This window comes from Hippocampus zosterae, chromosome 10 (genome assembly GCF_025434085.1).
Source record: "Hippocampus zosterae strain Florida chromosome 10, ASM2543408v3, whole genome shotgun sequence".
In the NCBI taxonomy this organism is placed as follows: Eukaryota; Metazoa; Chordata; class Actinopteri; order Syngnathiformes; family Syngnathidae; genus Hippocampus; species Hippocampus zosterae.
The window spans coordinates 16,060,915-16,086,468 of NC_067460.1; the positions used below are offsets into that span (position 1 = coordinate 16,060,915).

The 25,554-nt window shown below is 42.3% G+C and overlaps 1 protein-coding gene across 7 annotated transcripts in view; it reads right to left on the reverse strand.

The window, feature by feature from the left end:
• Positions 1 to 25,554, reverse strand: part of mcamb (melanoma cell adhesion molecule b) — a 77,509-nt gene that overhangs the window by 50,211 nt on the left and 1,744 nt on the right. For all 7 annotated transcript variants that reach the window (XM_052077954.1, XM_052077953.1, XM_052077952.1 and 4 more), the window contains exons 2-12: positions 6,666 to 6,790; positions 6,345 to 6,576; positions 5,099 to 5,169; positions 4,934 to 5,021; positions 4,673 to 4,852; positions 4,308 to 4,438; positions 3,466 to 3,601; positions 3,264 to 3,376; positions 2,267 to 2,408; positions 1,859 to 1,986; positions 658 to 799 (exon numbers count right to left, since the gene is read on the reverse strand). In XM_052077954.1, coding sequence (XP_051933914.1) covers positions 658 to 799; positions 1,859 to 1,986; positions 2,267 to 2,408; positions 3,264 to 3,376; positions 3,466 to 3,601; positions 4,308 to 4,438; positions 4,673 to 4,852; positions 4,934 to 5,021; positions 5,099 to 5,169; positions 6,345 to 6,576; positions 6,666 to 6,790 — 1,488 coding nt within the window. The remainder of the gene's footprint in view (positions 1 to 657; positions 800 to 1,858; positions 1,987 to 2,266; positions 2,409 to 3,263; positions 3,377 to 3,465; positions 3,602 to 4,307; positions 4,439 to 4,672; positions 4,853 to 4,933; positions 5,022 to 5,098; positions 5,170 to 6,344; positions 6,577 to 6,665; positions 6,791 to 25,554) is intronic.

A 25,554-nucleotide genomic window follows, 5' to 3' on the forward strand; every position in this document is an offset into this window, starting at 1 on the left:
AAGTGAAATAAATGGTATTGCATTGTCATGGAGTGAATCATATCATACTCAATTCAGATCACTTTTGTTTATAATGTAACATAATTGAAAAAGTGAAAAGTGAATCCTGTTGCGGCATACAATTGGAGCGAAGTGTATGGCACCACATTGTAATTGGAGTACTGGTACATTGTATCTCATAGCGGCATAACTCGGGTAAATCGTATTGGATCTCACCTTTATTGGCTGTATATTGTGTATAGAGACTCAGAAGGTGTTACATCATAATTTGATTGAATCAAACTGGATGTAATTGGAGTGAATCCTCGTGTCTCAGATTTGATTGCAATCAGTATCGTGAATTGTATCGTTGATCGATAATTAATTGCATTTCATGGAATTCAATTATTATGATTATTATTCTTGGAATCCTATCACATTGCTTTGTAACCAGTCTGTCGTAGGACAGTGCGTTGTAATTGGATCAAGTCATATCAGAATCGGAGTGAATGTTATTGTGTCATCGCAGAGAATCAGAAGAAACCGCATTGCATAGCATGTTATCCCATCATCATGGATTGGAGAAGCAATGTATCGTGAAGGCATGACATCAGCCACAGTGATGTCAAGATGCTGAACCCTAACGTGAAAAAAAAACAAGTAGAGGCAGGGACTCACTTGCTTTGATGTTGAAGGCCAGCGCGTCTGCGCCATATTCGTTGGAGGCATTACAGAAGGCGGTGAGGTCGGATGTGACCTCCACGCTCACCATGCTGTGGACGCCGTCCTCCATCTCGTTTTGGGACGTGGTCTCCAAGATCTGGAGTGACACAGCAATCGATTGCCACCAGTCCATCAGTCAGCATATTCCTTGTTCTGTATCAACCCATCTATGGGTCATCCCAGAATTGAGGCACAATTTAGGCAAGAATCTTTTTTTTTTTTAAGGACCATTTGTTTTGTTAGCGCAACCATTAACATTACATTAATTTTTGAATGATAATTTGTCATATCATTAATTTGTAATACTTAGGAACTTGGAAAAAACAAATTTCAAGAAATATTGATATTTCTAATAAATCAATGTAAATGTACAATGTAAAAAAAACCAATGTAAATCGATATGTAAATAAATCCTTTACAATTAAATAGTTTTTTAACACTACTTTATCAATAGTAATATTGGAATTTTTCATCCATGCTAGCTGTGTTGGCTACTGCGCAAATAGCTTAAGAACAAATTTTGCGATATAATTTTAAAAAAAACTTAATTATATATATTAAATGGATTTCTCTGATAATATGATAACAGGGTTGCATTGGCTTGAGGTATATACTTCATTACTCCTGAAAGAAAAAGAACATATATGAACGCTGGTCCAACGTTAAACTTTATGACATCATTTCTGATGAGTCACGTATCTTATTTTTTTCTCTTCCTTGAGATGGCAATAATGGTTGTCATCAGTGGACGTTAAAAGAGACCAAACTTCAGAGCACAACCATTGGTATTACTATCGATGTGTCTGTGACAAAATCTTTGAACAATTACAAGGAAGAGATTAACAAAATCTTCATGAAGGCTATTTGAAATTTATCGCTGTTTGCTAAAGGAGGGACAAGAGATACATGGTATTTTAAATCACATTTCAGAATTGCTTTTGATACAACTACAATTACATTTTGTCTCGGGATAACTATATTTAACAGTGTGTGCATGTTTCTGTATTTTGTGAATGGATTATAATGAAATTACATTGGGGGGGGACACAAATGCTCCTCCAATTCCGGAATGAAACATACCCTGATGGGTTGAGAGAAATCATGCTGTTGTACTAAATTCTAAAAATGTGTGCAGGATATAAACGGTCAGTGGTACCTTTCCGTCATTGGTGGTCCAAATAATTTGGGGAGATGGGAACCCTCGCACGTGGCAGGTCAGTTCCACTGTGTTAGCCACACTCTCCTCAAGGTCTGTGTGTTCTGGTTTCATAATCTGTGGTGCGCCTAAACATTGAAAATTTGCAAGTTACAAACTATTGTACTATACAACTTGCCAAAGTATTCTGGGAACACATTCTGTTATTTATTCAGCAACATAATTCAGTTCTCAAATAACATACAGTATTTGCTAAGGGATATGCTGTGCATGCATCAACATTATGATTACTAATTTACTGTATTATAGCCCCGCCCCCCAACACTGTCTCAATATCTAGATTGAAGTAGCATTCAAAACAATTGTAGACAAATGAACTTCCTTGATGGAGCTAACAAACGGACTGACCTTTTACAGTGACTCGAAGAGTTTTCATCTCTTCCATGCCCTTAATTTCAGGAACAGTTACCACACACGTGTACGCCCCTGCTGTGTCGAAGGTGACATCCTTCACTATTAAAGTGTGACCAACTGACACCTCTCGTCCATTCTAAAACACGAAAAGTCAAGTTCATAATCATCAGCGACAAGGAAACACTATTGGTTGAATATTATTATTATCATTCGTAGTAGTAGTAATAGTAGTGTGTGTGTGTGTGTATATATATATATATCGGCTATTGGAACAAAGCCGATAACATGGCATACAGTAATGACATATTGCCACACATTTTATTTGATTCAGTTCAATGGACATTGTGCTGCTCCTTCTGGTGAGCACGCCTTGGCCACGTGGAGGCAGTTTAATACAGATGTGTAAGCTCCTCAGTTAAGTGTTGTCATATGAGTCATTCTTCTCAGATGATAAGGAATATATATCTGAGTATTGTCGTGTTGCCTGTCTACATGTGTTGCTCCACCATTCGTGTTCATAAAACCCACTGCTATCTGTTTGCCCATCTTTGGCATTTTGCTTTGTCGATTGTAAGTTAAACGGCCTTCTGTCTGCACAGTAATTTTTAAATGCTCATGCCTTCACAAGGGAAAAGAGTTCTTGCTGTCTGTTTGGATCACATATGTGCTTTGCGCTTTTCGAAATTCCGGATTCAAAGTGTAGCCACCCTTAGCGGCACCTGCTAGTCGTTTTGCTAATGAAAACGGTCCATGCCATTGGCCCAGCAGTGTGTGGGGTGAAATGAGGGCTGGCCAATCTGTATGTCCCTAAAGATTAACTGATTTACTGTTTGTACATTTGGATCCTTCCTCCATCATGTTTAAAAAAAGCATTAAAAAGCATCTCTTCATCATTTTTAGCAAGAAATGTGGGATCAATGTGAGTGAACTCAACCTTCACCAAAAACCTTTAAACTGCTATGAAAATGACCAAAATGTGCATTTGCGATACCTTGAACCAGGCGGTGTGCGTCTGTAGAGAAGAAAGGGCATTGCAGGTGGCTGTCAACTCCTCGCCTTGAGCGATCTCTATGTTGGTGGGCAGTACCACGGCAGGCTCCAAGTCTGCACACACAACAGGCGAGCGGAGGGGCAAACGTTTAAGAGTGGTCAAATGTGGCAAAGCAAAGTGACATTATGTGCGGGAGACATACAATTAACAAACACTGTTGTATTCCCTGAGAGCTCGTCAAAGGTTTCCATGTCTATTGAGATGCATTCATAATAGCCATTCTGGAGACGGGTCACGTTTTCCAGTATAAGCGTGTTGGATTCCAGCGTATATTCTTTCTGTAAAAGGCAAATGGAAAAACATGTCGATGAGAGTGCTTCCTGTATCTGCTGAACTTAAGAGAGTAGCTTACAGTAGTGCCTTGAGATACAGTTAACCCCCCTCCATTTCGAGTTCCAGGTTTGCAATTCTGCTAATTTGTGTATTTGTTTTTGTATAGTTCGTAATTCTATTTCGCAAGCGGATGTGAAGTGGTTGGCATGAAGATCGGCGGCTTCAAATCTCGGCCACCTGGGGGCAGTGTTGGACGGAAATACAGACACTGTACTCAAGGCTCAGCTCCTCTTCCTGCTTATCAGTACAACAGTAATATTGGTCGTTCTTAAAGAATATAGGCCTGCCATGTCATATGGTCTGTCTCCATGTGTTACACTGCTTGCGTTCAGATATCCGTTGCTAAACAACAACACTACGTAGATGTGCCCGTGTGCCTGATGGAGTCTACTATTGTATGCTGGCATTCAGGTGTTTCTTTAAATACACAAAATCTCTTTGTTCCATGTTTAGTTTGACAGTAACCTTAAGCTGAGAGTGGCGATAAACAGCTTCACCACTCTTTTTGTTGTGCAGTGAGTTGAGTCGCCAGCCATGTACAGCGGTCACATCTGAAGTTTGCGCTCCCAAGTCAAAGGGAAAGTTGTTCAATTGTAAAAAGGTTGCGTCACGTGTATCTCAAGGCACCTGTTAGAATAAAAAGTTGCTTACTTCTCCGTGCTTGATGGTGTAGACTGAAGATGGTGTATTACCGTTGCCATAGCAATGAAACATAATTGAATCTCCCTCTTTAATTTTGCCTTTCGGTGACTCCACCCACACGTTGACAGCAGTGGACGGGTCTGAAACACAACGCGGTGACGGGTTCAGGGATGAAGTCTCATTTTCGGAAAACCTCAAATTGTTTCTTATTTAGACATTGTATTTGCATGGTCATTTTAAACTAAGTTTAATTTGAATCCAATCCAGATTGGCAGAACAAGGTGATATATAACTGTACCACATGCACTTGAGACATCACATTTCTGTGCGTAAAGACTAGATAACTTATGTTCGAGCTGTAACGTGAGGCTCACAGTACACGGTGATGTTAATGCGGTTGGTCTCGGTCATTCTGGTTCCTCCGGGAACGAGGTAGGTGACCTTGCAGTAGAACTGAGCGTCTTTGTCCTCCTTCATCACCTTCAGACTCAGTTCACTCCTCACAGAAAAAAGACCGCTAGACTCCATGGTGGTGCTGGGCATGATCTTCACCTCTGCAACACACACACACACAGAACGTAAACTGGTGTAATTGAGCTGAGATAGCCGTTAATCACATTCATCACTTGTCTCACCGTCACTATCTCCTTGTATTGGCGCATTATTTCGATACCATGTAATGTTTGGCTTGGGGAAGCCATTTTTTACCTCGCATGAGCCAATCTGGAAAAAGTACAAATGAAATCAATTATGATGATTTCGATGTCATCGTATTGTATAGGAAATGACAGTTTGCGTACCTTGGACGGTGTGGCTTCAGAGACATAGATGCCCGTCTGAACGCCCTCAATGGTTGGGGAGTCTGGTCTTTCTGTGCAATATAGCAACTCAATCAAGAACTGAACAACTGCACTTGGCAACGCTGGGAAAATAATGTTGATTCATAAAGAGCTAAACTCAAATTTATGTTCATTTATCTGTTGGTTTTTGCCATGTCGTGGCTGGTTACGCTTCTTGCTACACTCTTGGTTACACTTGTGTGGTAGAATTATATGAAGTCGGCATTGTGAACTCTTGAAAGACTGCAAGTCAAAGTGGATAAATAAACTCTAATATTAGTTCATCCTTCATTTGTCTTTACTTCAACAAAAAGCCTAACGTTTTAAACCAAAACCTTGATAGAAAACAAATCTGATATTGTTTATATATTATATAGATATTCATTTCTGTATTTTGTTTGTTAAAAAAATTTACACGGGAAGAAGAGCTTAGAAAAAAAAGAATTGCATGACACATCACATGATAAGCCGATTATTAAAATAAAATTCAATGAAAATCGCCAACTGATGAAAACATGCCATGTTTGTTGTTTTCAGTTACCCGGACGATAACCTGGAAGTACATCAACGCCATTAAAAAAAAAGTTGGTGATATCTCGCAATCTTTGCAAGGGAATGTGATCTTGTGCATGAGAGTGAAGCGAACATGAGCCAAATTGACCCGGAAGTTCAACATCACACATTTTTAAAAAAGGGTCCCATTACAAAAAAAAAAACCCAAAAAACATTGCGAGGGAACGCAAACATTTTTTAATGGCGTTGATGAACAGTACTTCTGGATCATCGTCCGGGTAAATGAAAACAACAAACATGGCGTGTTTTCACCCGTTGGCGAGTTTCATTGAATTTCACTTTCATCGGCTTTAAATACAAAGACATTAAATCTTTCTCCTCCATGATTCTCTCCTTTCCGAAGTAGTGTCGTCTCCGAATCAGCCGTGCGTGACAGTGAAGCGGACATTAGCCAAGCTGACCCGGAAGTACAAAATCGTACATTTTTTTTAAAAAAGCGTCCCCTTCCAGAAAAAAAAAATTAAAGATTGCGATATCTCACTTTCTTTGCGAGGGAATGCAAAGTTTTTTTTCCTTCTATGTCCCCTTAGGAACCCCGTACAATCGCAATGTCGAAGGGGAAAAACATGCAATTAGATTAGTTTTCAAAATCATTCATCCCCACGATTCACCACGGCGCCATCTTGTGGCTTACCGAACACTAATAATTTGGTGCGACCCTCGGAGACGCCATCGGTCAGACTCTTGATGAGACAGATGAACTCGAGCTGGTCTTTGAGCTGCACGTCTGTGATGGTCAACACCACCTCTCCGGTGGCCATAGTGACGTTGACCATGATGCGATCCGTGAACGACGTGCTTCGTTCCACCATCTGCGTCGTTGCGTCCTGATAGTAGATGTTGTGCTTCTCCCCCGTTTTCGAAACCTGGAGATGGGAATCGTTGCCGATCACGCACGTGTTATTACGCAATTATTGCGTATATTTGTCTTAATGTGTGAGGTCGGGAAACTCACATAGAACCATCGGATGGTCAAAGCCCCGATGCCGTCATCGGAGGTGAACATGCAGGTGATCTGAGCTGTCTCTCCTTTCAAAACTTCCACCCTGTCCTCCATGCTCACCTCCACCGCTGCCCATGCTGACGAGAAAGAGGAAGAAGCCTTTAAATTGCAATTTTACGAGGCAGTGAATTAAAGCCTTCCTTTCTTTAGTGCATCCCACAGCATGTATTCAAAATAATATTTGGCACGGCCCGCGTCACCATTTTATTTTATTTCATCTTTTTTTTTCTTAAATGGGGGTGTGAAAATTTAATGTTGAAAAAGGTGGAGCAGCGATAATCACAGAATTGTTAGTTCTCGTAGGCGAAATCCGACGAAGCGCATGTGCATCACAATGCCACAGCGACGTAAACGCAAAGAAGAGACGCTATGACAAGAATGAGGCACCCGCCCACCCATGTCCACATTGATGTGCTGCATTCCACTATGTCACCCTCTGGCAGGAAGAAAGACGCATTTTACAGGCGGCACAGTGCCCCCACTGTTTCCTCCTCGATTGCCTCTCCAGGACAACCGGTTTTCCCCTTCTGAGCTCTCCTGATGTGACGCATCCTTCAAATGTGCAGCACAAACACTTCATTTTTTAGTTTAAACACATTGTATAACAAGACCTCAGTACAATGGCTGATCAGTGGGAACAGGATGTACCTGAGCTCAATTTTGAGCGTCATGGCAACGGCTATGAATGGCTGCAGTATGTAAAATGAGAAATCAACGTTCTTATTTTTAATTATATCAATAGGAGAGGGGAAAAAAATCATGTTCAACACTCTAAATTGTCCCTAGTGTGATTGTGAGTGTGGATGGTGGTTGGTCTATGTGTGCCCTGCGATTGGCTGGCAACCATTGCAGGGCGTCCCCCGCCTACTGTCCGAAGACAGCTGGATGGGCTCATGAATTTAGGACGCTGTGCTTAAGATAAGATAAGATATCCTTTATTTGTCCCACACTGGGGAAATATAGCAGTCTACTTTTCCTTGTAATGTATTTTTTTTTTTTTTTTTACCAAGCAAAAAACTGTAGTAAGATTATACGAATATAGTATAGTTCTGGTAATATTCAAAGAAATTTTTCAGCGTTTTCACACTTTGTTTTTGTTTTTTCTTGTAATAGTTTTTCGATTTTTTCCCCCACAATATAACTAATCCCCAGATTGCAAAATGAATAATTCTGTCTGTCTTTGTCTCTGTGTCTACCAGATTGTGAAGTTATGTCATGTATCAGAAAATCCTGGAGTTTAATGTTAAAAAAAAAAAATAATTTGCATCGTATTTAGAAATTAGTTAGAAATTAAAACTGTGAGTGAGAATGTATGTTTTCATGTGGTGAATAGCCTCATAAATAATGGTTTGGGCCGTCATTTGTTGTCATTTAAAAATGGCTTTGGTTGGAGGTAATAAATACTGTAGATTCGGTGTATGACATAACTTTTTGTCATTGATCAAGTATTGCATTGCATTGATCTTTATCTCAAGGACTCGCTTCCTCTTTTGGAAGTGGCCTCTAAGTGACCCTGAACGTAATAAAATGCTCACATGCTGCCATTTCACCTCGTGTTTACACGTGAAACCCAGGCGGCCTCCTGTGTGTTTGGTAACTTCTAGCTGTGAGTTTGGAGCAAGGTTTTAGTCCAAAGATTAGCTCTCGGGAAAGCAATGAGAGGGACACGGGCCTCCATCAAGGACAATGGAGTTCAAACAAGCTAGTAACCAGGTTTCATGGTGTCGTGGTGACAGGGACTGAAATAGAACAACCTCAAGCGAAATGTAGCCTTCGCTGAGGAAAAGCTACATTTATACAGTACTGGTACTTACCGAATTCAACATGAATCCAACTTTGGACCAAAATTAAAGAAATGTATGTTTGGTATATTGATATAACAAAGCTTCTTTGCTCTTGCTAGCTGCAGGGAAGTGGCGAGCCCAAATCTGTCTGAACTCGTGTGCAGTGTTCAGGGTTCACCATCTAGTTCTGGCAGCCGATTGTGCCGCAAATGCAGAAGTGCCATTCAAATTTCAAAAATACTGTCCCAGAATGAAAAACAAAACAAATCATTTCTACGTTTTAAACGTGAGCAAAATCCAGTGGCTAAAAAGCAAAGTGCAGACAGTCTACCGTGCACACATTTACTCAAGCTGTTTTTAGTTATGTAATGCCTCGTCTTGTTACGGAGCGACTTAAACATTGAACGCTACGACACAGTGTACACCCTTCTCCTTTAAGAGTATCTCCATTATGGACAGCCCCACCTGCCTGTCACTCTGCTGTGCGTTGTTGGCATTTAGGACCTAATGGAGCTGGATGGGGAAGAGATGCAATTAGAATCTCCTAGGTGGACATTTCCTACCCATTAGCCACGGAAGCGCAATGCTGACTCACCCCGAGCAGGACATTCGCCCCATTTCCTCCACTTGATACAGCTCACTACCCAAGGCCTATTCAGGGGAGACCGTGTGTGTTAAATGTCACTCGTACTTTATGTGAGGAGACGCTAGCATTGCACAAGGCCGCAAATCGATTCTATTCAATGGGGAGGCGATCATCATCCTAAATCAGTATGACAGAAAAACGTTGAGCTTCCACTTGAGAGGATGTTCTTTTTCCTGCCAGCAAACTAATTTTCACACATATTGGATACAGAGACAAAAATAATTTGATGTGCTGAATTTGTGATGACCCACAAGAAGACCGCAATCGATCCGTGAGTTTCCATTGAAGCCGAAAATGCCAGACGAGTCTTGAACTGAACAAGTTGCTAATTTGGGCACTCGTGACAATGATAATGGAAATAAAATGTGGATCAAACTAAACAGGACTGTACAACTAGTTGGAAACCTTTTGGGAGTCAAGAAGAAAAGCTTTTTACTCTGCTTTCATTTCATCAAGTGTTGTGAAAAATTGAGGACTGGAGGTACAAGCATGACCTGGTGCCGCTGCATGTGAATTAAAAGGATGAGATTTCCCTCAGTTCACGTTGGCGGACCCTCCAAGGTCCTGTCCACACAAATGCAAGGTTTCAGTGTAAACATTATCTGTTAAGCATACTGACATTCAACAAGGTTGTTCAAATAGTTTTGGACGATCGACCTTCTTTGATATTTGTTAAAACTCTTGCAGAATATGAAGTTGTACTTACTGAAGTGCAGCATCGGTAGCAGTCATACCTGTCAACTCATACGGTTTAGCCATACTTCATACGGATTTTGTGGTGAATCTTACGTATATGGCTGTATTGCATATATCATACGGATTCTGAAAATTTCCGCCCCCCCACCCCCACGCCCCACAAACAGGTAGTTCCGTTTGCTTTTGCCCAGAATGGTGCCAGTCTACTCGAATGCTTTCATTTCCAAAGTACCTAAATATGAATGGATGCTGTAACTTCGAGCCGATGGGTCAGCATTTGGAGTTGGTGAAAAAAGTAACGCAGGAATACAACTCTGAACACAATAATGCCACGAAGTAGAATGATGATTATACATTAACCAGACATTGTATTATGGAGATCTACAATAAGTATCATTGAAAATTTTGTGGGTTTTTTTAAGCCGTTAGTTTGACATATAAAATGCTTTGGTATGTTATAAGGATTTTTTTGCACTTTATAAGGATTATTTTGGTAGTTTATACAGGTTGGCGCTCCGGAAAGTTGACAGGTATGAGCAGTAGTTTCTGCATTTCTATGCTTAAGACATACTGTGTGCCAGACGAACGAACTTCTAACAGGCCCACTTGGTGAGATGAGACGTGGCACGGGTATGTTCAAAGGTTTCAATCAGTTTGGAGTTACGCGCCATGAAGGCTACATTGCACCAGTCAGATTGTAATTCCCTTTCTCGCCGTTGGCAGCCCGCCCAAAACAAAGATGGTCGCCACCGACATGCCTGAACATTAGCTAGCATTCCAACACAGACTTTTCGATAAGTTATGGAGCATAACTCTTGCCTAACTTTGTGTCTACCCAACTCCAAACATATCCCTGCACTGAAAACTTAAATTTTGCATGAACATGATTTTTATCAGGGACAAAACATTCCCACGTAGACTATTGGTGGTTATATGGGTAAATGTGCAGATTAACAAACATTCATGATTCATTATTTTGAATCGTGTCGGCATGCAACAGGAGGTTTTTGGCAACCGCACACACACACACACACAAACACACACACACACACACACACACACACACACATTCTGTACATACACTAACATGCATAGACACGCCAAGAAAGATATTGCCACAGGAGCTAAAGTTCCCAGAGAGCGCTTTACTCTTTTTAAGCACACCCAATTGACTGAATTACAGGAAATACTGTAAATCCAATGGCATCCACTAAAGCTGCTTTAAATGCTGTGTGTTAATATAGCTTTTTTGAATTGTAATTCCTTTCGACCTTTTCTTGATATGTTGGCAAAAAGAACAAGCCACACCAGCATCCCCACCATCTTAACTCACTCGCCCACTCCATGCATTCCATGCTGTGTGAACGGAATCCGTTCTTTCAACTGAGGTGTTTAATCTGTTTAATCAAAGATGCCGCTGGAAATTAATATTTACATTGTATTTACATTGTTGATTACGTGGGACGACGCATAAGGCAGTCAAATTCTTCCCCTCTATTTCCACTCTTGCAAATAACTACAGGATCTTATTCCAATGCACTATGCACGTCACTTCAACTTGGCACCAGGCATGGGGTTCTGCGACATGTTTTGAGTCCTGTCACATCTAAGAATAACAATGGCCTATCAAGCTTGTTTGCTTACATGACACTACAGTATGACAGCACGTTGACCCAAGTCACGCCAGGAATAGAAGCCCTCACATCAGGACATGAGACAGAGAAAAGGCGAGCATGGGAAATCACTACCTTGGTGTACATGTAATGTAAGGAAGGGAAAAAATTGGATGTTAACGGATGAGCATGCAAAGATAAGGAGTTCGTGGACCTTTATTTCATAGATCCATAGGTGGTGCCCTTGCGGTATCAGGAGAAGGGGTGGAAATGTGGGCGGCACCTCGGTGGACCGGTCAGCACGGCCACTTCGCAATGCAGAGGTGCAGAGTTCGAGTTGGCCTCCGGCCTTCCTGTGAGGGTTTTGCATGCTTTCCTCGTGCCTGCGTGGGTTTTCTCCAGGTACTCCGGTTTCCTCCAACATTCCGAAAACATGTATGGCAGGCTGATTGAACATTCTAAATTGTCCCTCGGTGTGAGTGTGAGCGCGGATGGTTGTTCATCTATGTGTGCCGAGCGATTGGCTGGCAACCAGTTCGGGGTGTGCCTGCTGCCCGAAGTCAGTTGGGATAGCATGCCCCCGCGACCCTTGTGAGGATAAGCAGATCAGAAAATGGACGGATGGGTGGATGGATGTTGTATCAAGTAAATATTGTAGAGTGCCATTTTGTTCTTATGAAAAACACACACCAACTATGATCATAACATGCTAAACAATGCAAGATGAGAAGTCTGACCATCACATCAAGTTGATCCTGAAGACTTTAAGCCAATTAAGCAAATCAAATTAGATTTTCCCTCCATCATCAACAATTTTACTGGCAACAAAACTTGACAACAACACACAACCATAGCGATGTCCCCCACTCCATCCCACGAAGATCTACTGCCACAACAGTAGTCTCCACTTAGTTTCGGTCTTCCCCGTTTGGCATAATGGCTCACAAGAATGTTATGGGAAAGTCTTGAAATCATAGACACTAAAGGCCTTGTCATACATTCATCAATCACATTAAAGCTTTGTTACGCACCCCAGGGCATTTTAAAACACACACACACACACTACAGAACCCACCCACTGCTCCATTTGGTTGCTCGCATATTCTGTAATGTGATAAATATACATGGATTTTTTTTTTCAGAGCTCTCAATGTCTACATAACACAAAAGTCTTAGTTTGAGAGTTCAAGCCATACATTTCCAGACAATAAGCACATGAACAGCATATTTCTTAAGATAAGATAAGATATCCTTTATTCGTCCCACACTGGGGAAATTTACAGCCTCCAGCAGCAAGAATGTATGTAGAAAGTTTGTCGTTTTCAAAAGTTTAACCGACAGACGCAATGCTATTAAAATGATTCACTGCTCATGAAGATCAAACCAAGTCATGGTGTAATATGCATCTTAGGCCAGAAGTGCCCAATTTCACTTCTGAAAGAAATACTACACACACGCGCGTCAACTCTTTGTACCCCCAAAGCCCGTCATTGGTGCATACACCGTTGTACATTTTTGATACCGCAAAAAAATGACAGTGCCAGCCTTTTGTACGAAACTTCTGTTTTGAAACCTCTTCATGTTTTCAATGTTCGGGCTCTAAAATGTAGTCGTCATCTAGCGGCACAGTAAATAAACGTCCACCATTCATGCAGCTTTATCTGTCACTCAGTGGTATCTTTGGCTTGCGCAACAGACACTTGTGGTTTGGCGTTTGGATGGAGGGGCTTCCATCCTTGACAACCACGCTTGTTGTTGTTTGGACTCAGCAACTCAATTGGAGATGAGAGGACTTGGCCGATCATCATATTCACAAATAGCATCTGGTAACTGGACTCTCATGGTGCAGACTGATGGGATTCACTCAGCACTATTTGCAGTAGTATTCAAAACTTGCCGTACAATTTCATTTTAGAAGTATTATGCCATTTTTTTTCTCCACGAGTGAAAACAGTTCCCAGGTGTCTTAGCAATTGTCGTATACAAATGGGCCGCTGCTGAATCCATCGCACTCTATTATTGCCGCATGTGCCGACATCACCATGACAACCCGGGGAAAAAGTGCATACTGCGAGAATTATGGCAGTCGGTCTGAACCGAGCATAAAGAGAGCGATAAGGATTTGCATTTGGGCCGTTGGTATTGCAATAGTTCAAAGAGCTGATGTTCGTACAGCTGGTGCGGGAGTAAGTCCAAGTCCTATGAGTTACTGCCGTTTTGTGTGGGGTGGGGTCCGCTGGGATTGGCTCCAACTTCCACGTGAGACTGAATCGGATAAGCGGTATAGAAAACAATGGATGGATTGTCATGGTTTGGAACATTTATGATCAAGATGGCAGAGGCGGACCAAAAAGCCAAGCTTGTAAATGAGATCTGACTAACAATAAGACGTTGATGTGGTGTGTAGTTCAGGTGACATTTCCCGGTGCATGGACAGAAAGTGATGGACAGAAGCAGATGCAGCGCACACAAGGACAGTGCACAGTAAACTTTGCATTCTCATGATTCCTCGGCAAAAATGGAGTCCTCTTGTCACGACAAACTGACAGAAACTTTACGTACGCACGCATGCCAAAATCTCCGGGACTCTAGAGCCGAATGCCATTAGTACCAATTCAACGTGCCAACAGGATAAACCATTTCCTAAAGGCGCAGAGGAGCGAGGATGTAAAGAATGTAAATAAAGTGGCGACGATCAGAGCGGACCACACACCAGCAGAGAAAGGAAGGAGGCAAGCGGGTTCCTTCTCTGGTTTCTGCCGCAAATCGGACTCCATATTGGGTTTCAACAAACCACCTGCCGTGGAGATCAGCTCGTGCTGATGTTGGCTTGCCTCACAGCCCGCCAGACTCTGGTCTGTCTTCCAAGAGGCAGGAGGGGCACGAGTGGTCACAACTGTTATGACACACGGACAATCTGTGTTGCCATGACACTGAATTGAGGGTTTCACTGGTACAACAACAAGTCAAGTACAACTTTAATGTCAAATGTGCTATTTCCTCCCTCTTAAACAGACAGCAGACAACAAGAGGAGCCGCTGCGGGTGCCCGCGCCGCCATCAAAAGAACACTTAACATAAAATAACAAAATATCACAACACAACACATAAAACAGACAGTTTGATTCACTCATTCACAAATTCATTCAAAGTGTCCTTTCACCAGCGGATCAACGACGTCATGCTGCAATGTGCACACGTCTGCTACAAGCTAAGCTTGAAAGCAACAAGAAGCTGTAGCATCCATTAACAAAAAAGAGATTGGCTCTCTTCTCCTGTCACATGTAAATCCGCTTCAATTCCAAACCGCGACTCCCAATTGTAACCCCCCCCCACCCCCCATGTAACGGACTCAGTAAACCAACAACAAAAAAGATGATTCTTGATTTTAATGTTAGTAACATTGACCTTTTTTTTCCTGGAAATTAGGGTAACTTTTTATTCTGGCATTGAAGAGTACAGATGGTTATGTTTAATAGGTGGTGGGATTATGAGGTAGTCTTTGGAAAGATTTTCCCCTTAGACCCCCAAAATTTGAGCAACCCTTCTGCGATAATGTTGGAGAAACAGAAGTTGAGGCGGGACGATACTGTTGTTGCTTGCTACCAAACACTTGAAGAAAAAGAAGCAGTTTTATGGGGATATGGGTTTTATGGATATAGTCACACACACACACACACACACACACACACACACAAAAATAGATTAAGAACACGACACAAAGGGGCTCTGGGATTGAAGGGATCAGCATTACGATCTGGTTCTTGTTCAGTCGTTTGGGCCATATTTTCCTTGAAAAAAATGTCCTGCTGTGTTTCACTTTAAATTATAAATCAACCCCTCTATTTTTTTCTGTCGCTTATCCTCATTAGGGTTGGGCGTGAGCTGCAGCCTATCTCAGACAACTGTGGGTGAGAGGCACTGTCTTACACCCTGTAATGATCACCAACTATCCCCTTCTTCCAAGTTTCACTTTTTTCTCTATGCCCCCTACCTCCTCCCCCACACACAAACACATACAAATGTAAACACCTTGACTTTTGACATTATGTAAACTATTCCCATGTCCAGCTCCGTGACCCTCTCAACTTGGGGAAAAAAAAAACACATTAATAAATTAGCCTCAAATCTATGCTGGCTCGCATTCATACGCATGTGTGTGTTTGTTTGTATGATTGCATTTCCTCATCCCTGTTGACATGATTGGTACAAACGCCCACTCCATCCTTCTTTCCCACGTCTCAAACCGCTCAGAACAATCCACGTACGAGTCCGCTGCGAAGAAGACCAATGTAAAATAACATGAAGCGCTCAGAAGTATGGGAAAGGCCAACAGGGACGATATTTTCGGACAGGACTGATTGTGGTGGTGTGGTAGAGACGTTCCATGACATGGCTTCACAAGCATGAGAGCACGAGTTTGAGTGCATTCCTCGCTCCGGGAAACTTATGGCTAAAGATAGACTGGCTCTGCTCTGAGATTTTTTTCATTGACTTCACTGCTCTGGTGTTTACACCGAGGTCGATGATCAAATGGTGTTTTACCTGCACTGCCATATACAACGGAACGACAAAAATTCAACCCTGTTTCGTGATGCTTGACTTAATTGTCTTCATAGCAAATAAGTGAAATATCTTATATCTTTGATATATAATATAATAATATAATATATTTTTCTGTCCAGTACATAAACAGTGTGGTTTTTAAAGAAGTATTATTATCATTGTCTGAGCAACCAAGATGATTGTGTTTAATAATAATAATAATAATTTCAGGCTCCTTTAAAAGGATGAAAGAACATTAAACATTAAAATGGTGGTTAGCCACACAAATCTGCCCAAGTCGTGTTCGACCTGAAGTCTACAATCCGGCTAAATTTACAGGTGGATGTGTTCTGACCAGACATAAGTTTCCTTCGACTTTCTGCCACCATATTGTCACTCCGCCAGATGGATCTTCAAGGGCCAGGCAAGGTTATAATCAAAACAAACCACCAAATCCTGCTGAAATGGTTAATTAATATGTCTCGAGAAGGAGCCAATGATTCATGCTATAGTATGATATAATAGTCAGTACTCTTCTATCGGAGGAGTTTCATAAAAAATAACAACAAATGAGTGTGATTAAGCATAGTCGACATATGAACGTATTAGTACGAGTTGTGCCTCGCCTGAAATAATTGGATCCCAAAGATGTCACGTGACCTGATAAGATGTAACAGTGGCATGAAAACAATGATCCCTTTACACAGTCACGTCAATGAAGATCACAATAAGAGAAACAGCCATGAAAAACTCTTTAAAGCAGGACAACAAGCCCCCACCAAGCCAATCCTAATTTAATTCATCACCAAACTGAAACGCCTTCATTGACGCATACTGCGTCCGGCGTGTGCCGGAATTTTAATTGAAACTCATTATTTACTTGGACAAAAGAAAATCGGAAAATATCCAAAGAAGGTCCGCACGGTGGAATTGAGGTTCGCATGTTTGCCTCACAGTCAAGTGCCCACCCCCCCCCCCCACAAAAAAAAACACATGGTATGTAAGATGAAGTCTAAATCAGGGTAAGCGACAGTAGTTACAGTAGTTAGAAACTCCATCTCCAAAAGTGACGACATGATGCAGATCTATGAGGCAAGGTGCCTGTAATCTTCCAAGAGGTAAATCGAAATCTGTTGAGAAGAGCCAAAAGCACGAAGGTACTCCAAACCACAAAGTGTAACGAAACAAGATGAAGCCACATCAGTTGACCATGCGTGGAGTCAGACGCGCGGCCCGTGGCTGCGGCCCGCTTGTCTGCATTAGGTTAAAAGCATCCTAATGGGCATTAGGAGCTTTATTTCAGGGAAACAACATCCATTATTAAGCAGACCTGCAAACCCCTCCTGACAGGACTCTCGTCTCTGAGCGCATCACATCCATGTATCAATTTGGATCCTCTCAAACTGACCGCCACATTCAAAACAAAAAGTCCAAAACGGTACGGCACCGACTTTCGATACCGCTTGTCCTCATCAGGGTCAAGGGTGAGATCGAGTCCCGTCCCAGTCGATTTGGGAGAGATGGCTCACCACACACCGAACAACACAGTTGAACATGAATAATCTCAGTCCGTGTGCAGGGTCCTGCGACTAATTTTCATGAGTGCCTGACCGTCAAGCCTCTAGTTTTACAGCTGTGCAAAATTAGAATCACCGATAAAGGGCGTGACAGCGTCGCAGATGCAACAGCCAGTCCGTATCACGTGGCTTGTGCAACATTTTAGGGTAGGAAGCAAGGTCCAACCAGCCGCTGTACTTTCTGTATGTGTACGACGAACTACTGCCTACGACGTGTTGGCCAAAGTGTCCAATAGGATTGCGATTTATTGTCTAAAAGCCACCAATGTAGTCAGTTTCCTGCAATACATTGGCAGGAAGTGGGAAGACACCCACAAAGGGACAAAATGGCCTCTTTTTTTTTTTTTGTTCATCTTCACCTTCATACTTGGAATTCAACAAGGCACATTTCATTTGTTTGTGACATCATGGATCTGTCCATTAAATCGAAATTTGTGTAAAATCACTACCGTCTGTCGATAATCAGGAGGACCACTACTACTATTAACTTCTTTTTAAAAAAGTTTGCACCCAACTCATCTCTTTGAGTCTTGAGTCAAAACTGACAAGTGATGACAGAAAAAAAGAAGGATAAAGAATGGGGGTGCTCAGAGTCCCCACTTCATCAGCCAGATCCTTTGTGTGCCTCTGATTGCTGCTCTGTATTATCCATACAATATACGGCATCAGGGCAAGAAAATGAAGGGCTACTGCAGGAGTTTCACAGCCTGAATGGATATTTCTATAGTGTATGTGACATGTGAGTGACTGGGGACTCGTCCAGGATGTTGTCTGCTTTTCAGCTGATGTCAGCTAGGAAATATTCCAGCTCCCTGCAGCCCTGAACAGCATAAGCGGTACAGGATATGTATATTGTATTTACAAAAAAAAAAAAAAAAAGACTGCAGATTGTTGATTCCAGTCTGGGCTTTTTAACTGAGTCACCAGTGGTACACTTCCTGACACATTGTCTCCGAGTCATGATAAGACACACAATGGCAGCCTTGCTCTGGCATTCTTCTTTACTTGCCTTGTCAAACTGAATTTAAATTTCATGTGCAAATCAATGTCCATCTGACTGTTTTTTGTTGTTGTTGTATTAGTTTTTTCGGGGGGCCCCGGCTACCATAAAAAGGTCCTGGGAAAGGCTTAGCTGCATACTGGGTGATGTCAATCACACAGGAGCAAGTCTGGTAATCTGGACCATCTAAGAACAGTATTGGATAAACGTTTCCCGTGCACTGTTGTGTCAGCTTGACGCTGTGCAGGCTCATCTCTGCACTTCCTGCAGCCCTGTGAAGAGACCTTTTTATTTTGCGACGTTTTAGTCGTGTCATTGCGAACGCCTATATGAATACCGCAACAATGGACTACACGAAAAACGTCAATTGACGTCAGCCGTTCCTTTCATGACAGCATCCCTCCTTTTATTGTTCAAGCCATGTGTTTTCAGATCAAATCATCATTTTTCAAAGATAATTTATTCATTCATTCATCGTCCGTACCGCTTGATCCTCACTTGGGTAGCGGGGGGTGCTGGAGCCCATTCCAGCCGTCTCCGGGCAGTAGGCGGGGGACACCCTGAATCGGTTGCCAGCCAATCGCAGGGCACACATAGACGAACAACCATCCACGCTCACACTCACACCTCGGGACAATTTAGAGTGTTCAATCAGCCTGCCATGCATATTTTTGGAATGTGGGAGGAAACCGGAGCACCCGGAGAAAACCCACGCAGGCCCGGGGAGAACATGCAAACTCCACACAGGGAGGCCGGAGCTGGAATCGAACCCGGTACCTCTGCACTGTGAAGCCGACATGCTAACCACTGGACTACCGGGCCGCCCTCAAAGATAATTATATATCACAATTTCTATTATCCATCCAGGGTAACCCGCTGGTCCAGTGGTTAGCGCGTCGACCTCATAGTGCAGAGGTCCCGGATTCCAGCTCCGGCCTTCCTGTGTGAAGTTTTTTCATGTTCTTATTGTGCCAAGGTGGGTTTTCTCTGGGTACTCCGGTTTCCTCCCACATTCCAAAAACATGATGGAAAACTCTAAATTGTCCCTAGGTGTGAGTCTGCGCATGGATGGTTTCTCGTCTAGGTGTGCCCTGCGATTGGCTGGCAACCGGTTCTTCACATCCCTTCACTGTGATCAGGCTGTCAATTTAATTTAGCAACATGATACCTGCTGTAAGAGTCTTGCATGAGAAGACTTAAAAAAATAACACTCAAAAATGGATTCACAAACTCTGCCATATCGGTTCAAAGCTGCCATTTTAAACCTTGGCGTGTGTTGGATGACACACATCACTGCTATAGCACATGGCTCGCAACCACTCCAAGTCTTCTCCCTAGGAATGTCCATTACGTTTGTTACTTCACACCCCATGCAGCTTCCTGGAATGTTCTTCATTTGTGAAAGCTAAGCGTCCGTGTGGCACTGGCGTCAGTGTGAATGACACGCAGGAACAACTGCCTCCCCTCGGGGATACGGAGTCACCTTTGACACATGCGGGGAACAAAAACCACAGTGATGGCGGTAAGCACTCCAAAATGTGTGCTTTTTCAAGTAACGAGGAGTCGAACGTGTTCATTTTTCAAGTCAAGTAATTTGACTGTAGTTACTTTTCTATGACCATTCAACAGTACTTTGTAGAAAATATTTGCTCCTTTATGCAATTTACATCACTATTTGAGCGAGTGGCACCTTTTTCTTCCATAGGTAGTAAGGTAGTAGCACTAAGTGCCTGTTATACACCTTTGCCACCCCTCCTCATGTCTAAAATTCTCTTTGGCTAAACAGTCACTCATGAGTTCATCCTTGGGATCCGAGCTGACTGGAAGGTGGGGTACACCCATAATGGTCGCCAATCGCAGGGCACATATCGATCAACTAACTTGCATTCACACTTACCTTTGCACCAACGGAGAAATTCGAGTTTTCAACCCTTGTTGGAATCTTGATCATTGTTATTGTTTTGACTTACAGTACATCGAACTTGTGATGACGTCATCAGCTCATTCCAGAGAAGGGACACTCAACTTCAGCAAACAACAAGCAAACGCAAAGACGTCAGAAGACATCCTGCTCTTCCCTTGTCTTAAAAGGTACGGTCACTTGCCCCTCTGACAATCTGCAGATGCCACAGAACCCCTCATCCTGTTTGCGTTTTGAACTGACGGACTGTGAAATGTCATTTACGGTCCCCTTTTGACTGATGAACTTGCAAAAAGAAGTCAAAACAACAAAGAGCAAGAGCAGAATGTCTCTTTACCCACAATTGACCTTGTGGCACTTTTTTTCCATTCATTTTTAGTCTTGTGTTACCATCGCATTCAAAACAAAACATGCATTTATCAGCAGTGGCTTATCTGCAGGAAGGTGATAAAAACCTCGATAGAAACATGTGGTTTCGTGATTAAGGACATGACAAACACCCACGGCATGTCTGTGTCGAGCATTTTAGCCATGGTCCACTCAACAGTAACATTTTTTGCAGTTGCTAGCGCTAACGCGGCGTTTGAGTTTTCCTGCCTGGTCCGCAGTATTAAAGCAGGTGGTCTTGGGTTGCCATTGCACAGTGATTCTCAAAGTGCAGTATGAGTAACATGAATGGCATGCGCGTGTGTGTGTGTGTAAAATATAGATAGATAAATAGATCCATCCAGCCATCCGTTAGTTGAACCGCTTTATCCTCGCAAGGGTCTTGGGTGTGCTCTAGCCTATCCCAGCGATCTTCGGCCAATAGGTGGGTTACAACCCGAACTGGTTGCCAGCCAATCGCAGGGCACACATAGACAAACAATCATTCACGTTCACAATGACAAATAGGGACTAGTCAGAGTCTTCCATGCATGTTTTTGGAATGTGGTAAGAAATTCCAATGAATACTTTGAAATTGGAAAAATCATTTTTTTTTACATAAAACGGGTCATCCATGAGTCAAGGAAAAAGCCATGACATTTTGGTTGAGGATCAGGATAAACATTTTGGTAGAGGATCAGGATAAACATTTTGGTTGAGGATCAGGATAAAGGTGTGGCCACAGTTGTTTGAGTCACTTTGGGATCAATGAATACCAGTATTTGTATAACTACTTTTACTTGTGTTAACAGTTTGGCCTTGACAGAGGCTTCCCAATGCCTTCCTTGGTAGTTTTCATCAACTCAATCTATGTCTTGTATTATCTTGCGAACAAAAAGTGTGACTCTAAGGGGGGGGGGGGGGGGGGGGTGTCATTGTACAGTCACCAGTTGTGTGCAGCTGTTGCTCTCAGCATGGAGCTTAAAGTGGTACCAGCCAGCCCCGACAGAGGCCCGGCAACCTTTTAATCCACTTTATACAGCTGGTATTACATTGTCGACAAACAGGAGCAATTGATCCCAATGCCATGCCAATGCAGATATTACTAGGTTAAAAAAAATGCACATTTTCGACCACTGATTTGCATTTTGGGGCAAATTTCAAGATCAATGGTGTCATTAGATGTGATTGACCCAACTTTTCGTTTGTTTTGAAATACAAGCCGTCATTTTTAATTTTGTCCTGCGATCTTCTATTTAATTATGTCATCTAGAGAAAGCTATCAAAGTTGCAATTTTCTTTAACCATTATTTAACCTTCCTCCTGTTAAGATTTCATTTTTCAACCCGAACATCAATCCTTCCGTTTAAACCGACTACTCTTTTTGCACACTATCATAAGAAGTAGTGACATTTTTGGCGACTCAATTGTTTCGGGAGACAAAACACATTTAGAACTTCCTTCCTCCCTGCAACTGTAAAACAAGTGCTTCTGTAAACACGTCATTCAACAACACCCGAATTGTTTGAAAGCTGTTTAAAAGTAGTGCATGCGTACGCAATAATAGAGGTACGCGGCAGAGTGATGATAACAGCACAAGTCCTGAAAGCAGCTGTGTCCACCAATCAGCCTCCAGCGCTGCCTGGTATTGACCCTGGTCATGGTGATAATGGACGAGATTCACAGCAATGGAAGGATCAGACTGTAAAATGAAACCTTTGCCTTGTGGGTAAACCACTACACCACTTCTGAGCAAACACTGTATTATTCTGTTTAAAAAAAAACCTAAAACAAAGGCGAGTCATGTTGTTTATCTTTTATTTTCTTGATGACCTTTTTATTTTTATTTTTACTCATTATCCCAAATTATTGGGCACACTTTAAATGAATGTAAGGTTAAACAAAATAGGATTATATTTGTTTGTACTTTTGTATCGAGGCTATAATCATGTTGCCAAAAAGAACCAGATAGTAAATCACATCTTCCTCCATCAATGACTTTTATGCACGATGCCTGACTGAAGTACGCTCCTTTACAGTTGATGTGCGACCCTACAACGGGTAATTTTACTATTCTGTTGTTGTTGTTTTTTCCAGAAGATCAGCACTCGGACAACCCACAAAAGTATTGGGACCACTGGTTAATCATACCCACAAGGAACTAAACATGGAAAAAGTGTTCACTTTTGGATGAACCCAAATGTTTTTGATGGGTTTGAGGTCAGGGATCTATACATGCTTCCACTACATGGATTTTACTTTGTGCACTGGGACACAGTCAAACTAGTCAAGTCAAGTCAACAGTATTTATAGAGCACTTTCAAACATACAAAGTGCTGTACATGGAGCAATTTAACATGCACAATTAAAAGTAAGACAAATCGGTAATAAAGGCGGTAGGAAGCACCAAACAGTAAAATCAAGAACAAATCTAAGTCATGATGAGTCGAACGCCAAAGAATACAAGTGAGTTTTGAGGAGGGCTTTGAAGATGGGCAGCAAGGAGACTTGCCGAATGTTCAGTGGGAGGTCATTCCAGAGAGATGGACCAGCAACAGAAAAGGCTCGATCCCCTCTGAGCCTCAGTTTAGTTCTTGGTACTTCTAACAAAGACTGGTCCACAGGTGTGTGTGTGTAGGGGCGGATGAGGTAAGGTGGCGCGAGATTATTCAGAGATTTTAAAACAAAGAGGAGGATCTTGAAAATAACTCTAAAATGAATGGGGAGCCAGTGAAGGGATGCCAGAGTAGGAGTTATGGTAGTTACGAGTACCAGTCAAGAGGCGAGCAGCGGCATTCTGGACCAGCTGAAGGCGCTTAATGGAGGACTGGCTGACTCCAAAGTAAAGGGCATTGCAGTAATCGAGCCGGGATGTGACAGAGGCATGAATTACTGTCTAAAAGTGTTCATGTGAGAGGAGAGGTTTTATTTTGGCCAGCTGTCTAAGGTGAAAGAAGCTGGATTTAACAATGGCACCAATTTGCCGATCGAGTTTGAAATCACTGTCCAGTTTAAGGCCCAAGTTTGAGACTGTTGACTTAAGGATACAGGTGGCCCAAGTCTATAGGATGGAATGTACAAGGGCCACTGGGACCAAACAATATCACCTCTGTCTTCTTTTTGTTGAATTTCAAGAAATTTTGTGCAATCCAGGTTTTGATTTCTTCCTAGTCAAGTCAAGTCAAGTCAACAGTATTTATAGAGCACTTTCAAACAGCCATCGCTGCATACAAAGTGCTGTACATGGAGCGATTTAACATACACAAAAAACAGAAAACAAGACGAATCGGTAATGAAGGCGGTAGAAAGCACCAAGCAGTAAAATCAAGAGCAAATCTAAGTCATTCCTAGAACTAGAAGAGAAAAAAAGTGATGCCATGAAAACTTCCCATAAAGATGGAAGCACATACACTTGACCAAAATGTCCCACGAACCAAAAACACAGAAAAGCAACGGCGATCTCCCAAGACTTTTGCTACTATCGAATATATCTGACTACTCAGTGAGCTGATCTCACGTCAGAAGTTATTGTGTATCATGTTTCACAATTCCGAGAATGCCTGCCCTTTAAAGGTGAGACAGATGCGGTTTGAGGCCCGCATGAGTTACAGTGTTGGACGGAGGACGCTGTTGCATGAGATCACGTCAACACGGCTCAAAGCTCACGCCGAATAAAGAAGCGTACCGTTTAGCGCGCAGCTCCGCGAGACAAGAATCTGCTTGAAAGTGTACCGTAATAGGCCCAATTACTCAATCACACGTGATGTGACTGAAAAGACTCAGAATTTATCCTGTGATTAAAATGCCTGGAGGCAATGAGTTATATTTAGCAACTGCCATCAACGGCATTAATCCACAATTCATCTCGGCGAGTCAGGAAAACAGAAAGCCGGAGCAAGAGCAACAGCTCGCTATAATTGAGCAGAATTGAAAACGACAGTATGTAGTCATTCAGAAATGACAAAAATAAGATGGTTGTCGTCGAGTATAGTGATTAGCTTGGCTAGCTTCGGCTATTCTGATCACAGCTACTCTTGAAATGAGCCGGACTGCGGCACTAGTGGTGAGAAACGACGGGAACGTTCGTTCGTTCGTCATTGCCACAATATTATGTCCAATGATGCTGGCACAACAATTGAGTGCTAGCGAGAACTTTTTTCATAACACATTGACAACACGCACTTAATTGCCAAAAGAATTGGATCTAAATTTAGCTATTTGTTTTTATTTGCTGTCATGGTGGTGCAGCGAAATGTTTTGATGTGAAAACCAGTCAATGGTGCCAAAAAGTTGGGCACCACTAGCCTGTGCTAAAAATATTAGTGATATCATTGATTAATCAGCTTCGACAAGACTTTTAATCACATTATAGTCGATAACAACAAAAAATCTTTAGTTTCCATTGAGAGAGCTTGTGTCTCAGCCCAAGTGTCCTTTATGTTTGACAACAACAACAAAAGACCTCCACACGGCACCTTTTCCCAACAAGGGTGACAAATGAAAGCGCCGCTCTCCACTAAGTGATAAATGTTCTAGAAGAATCTCGATTCATGGACATCCACTGCTGCACTGTGCTGATCGTCAGCCAGATCCGTTCAGCCTCCATTTTACATGCCGCGACAGAACAAAGTCGTTTATTGTCGCCACGAGGAGCAGACAGCGAATCTCTTGACATGAGCCAAGTCCAATGCGGC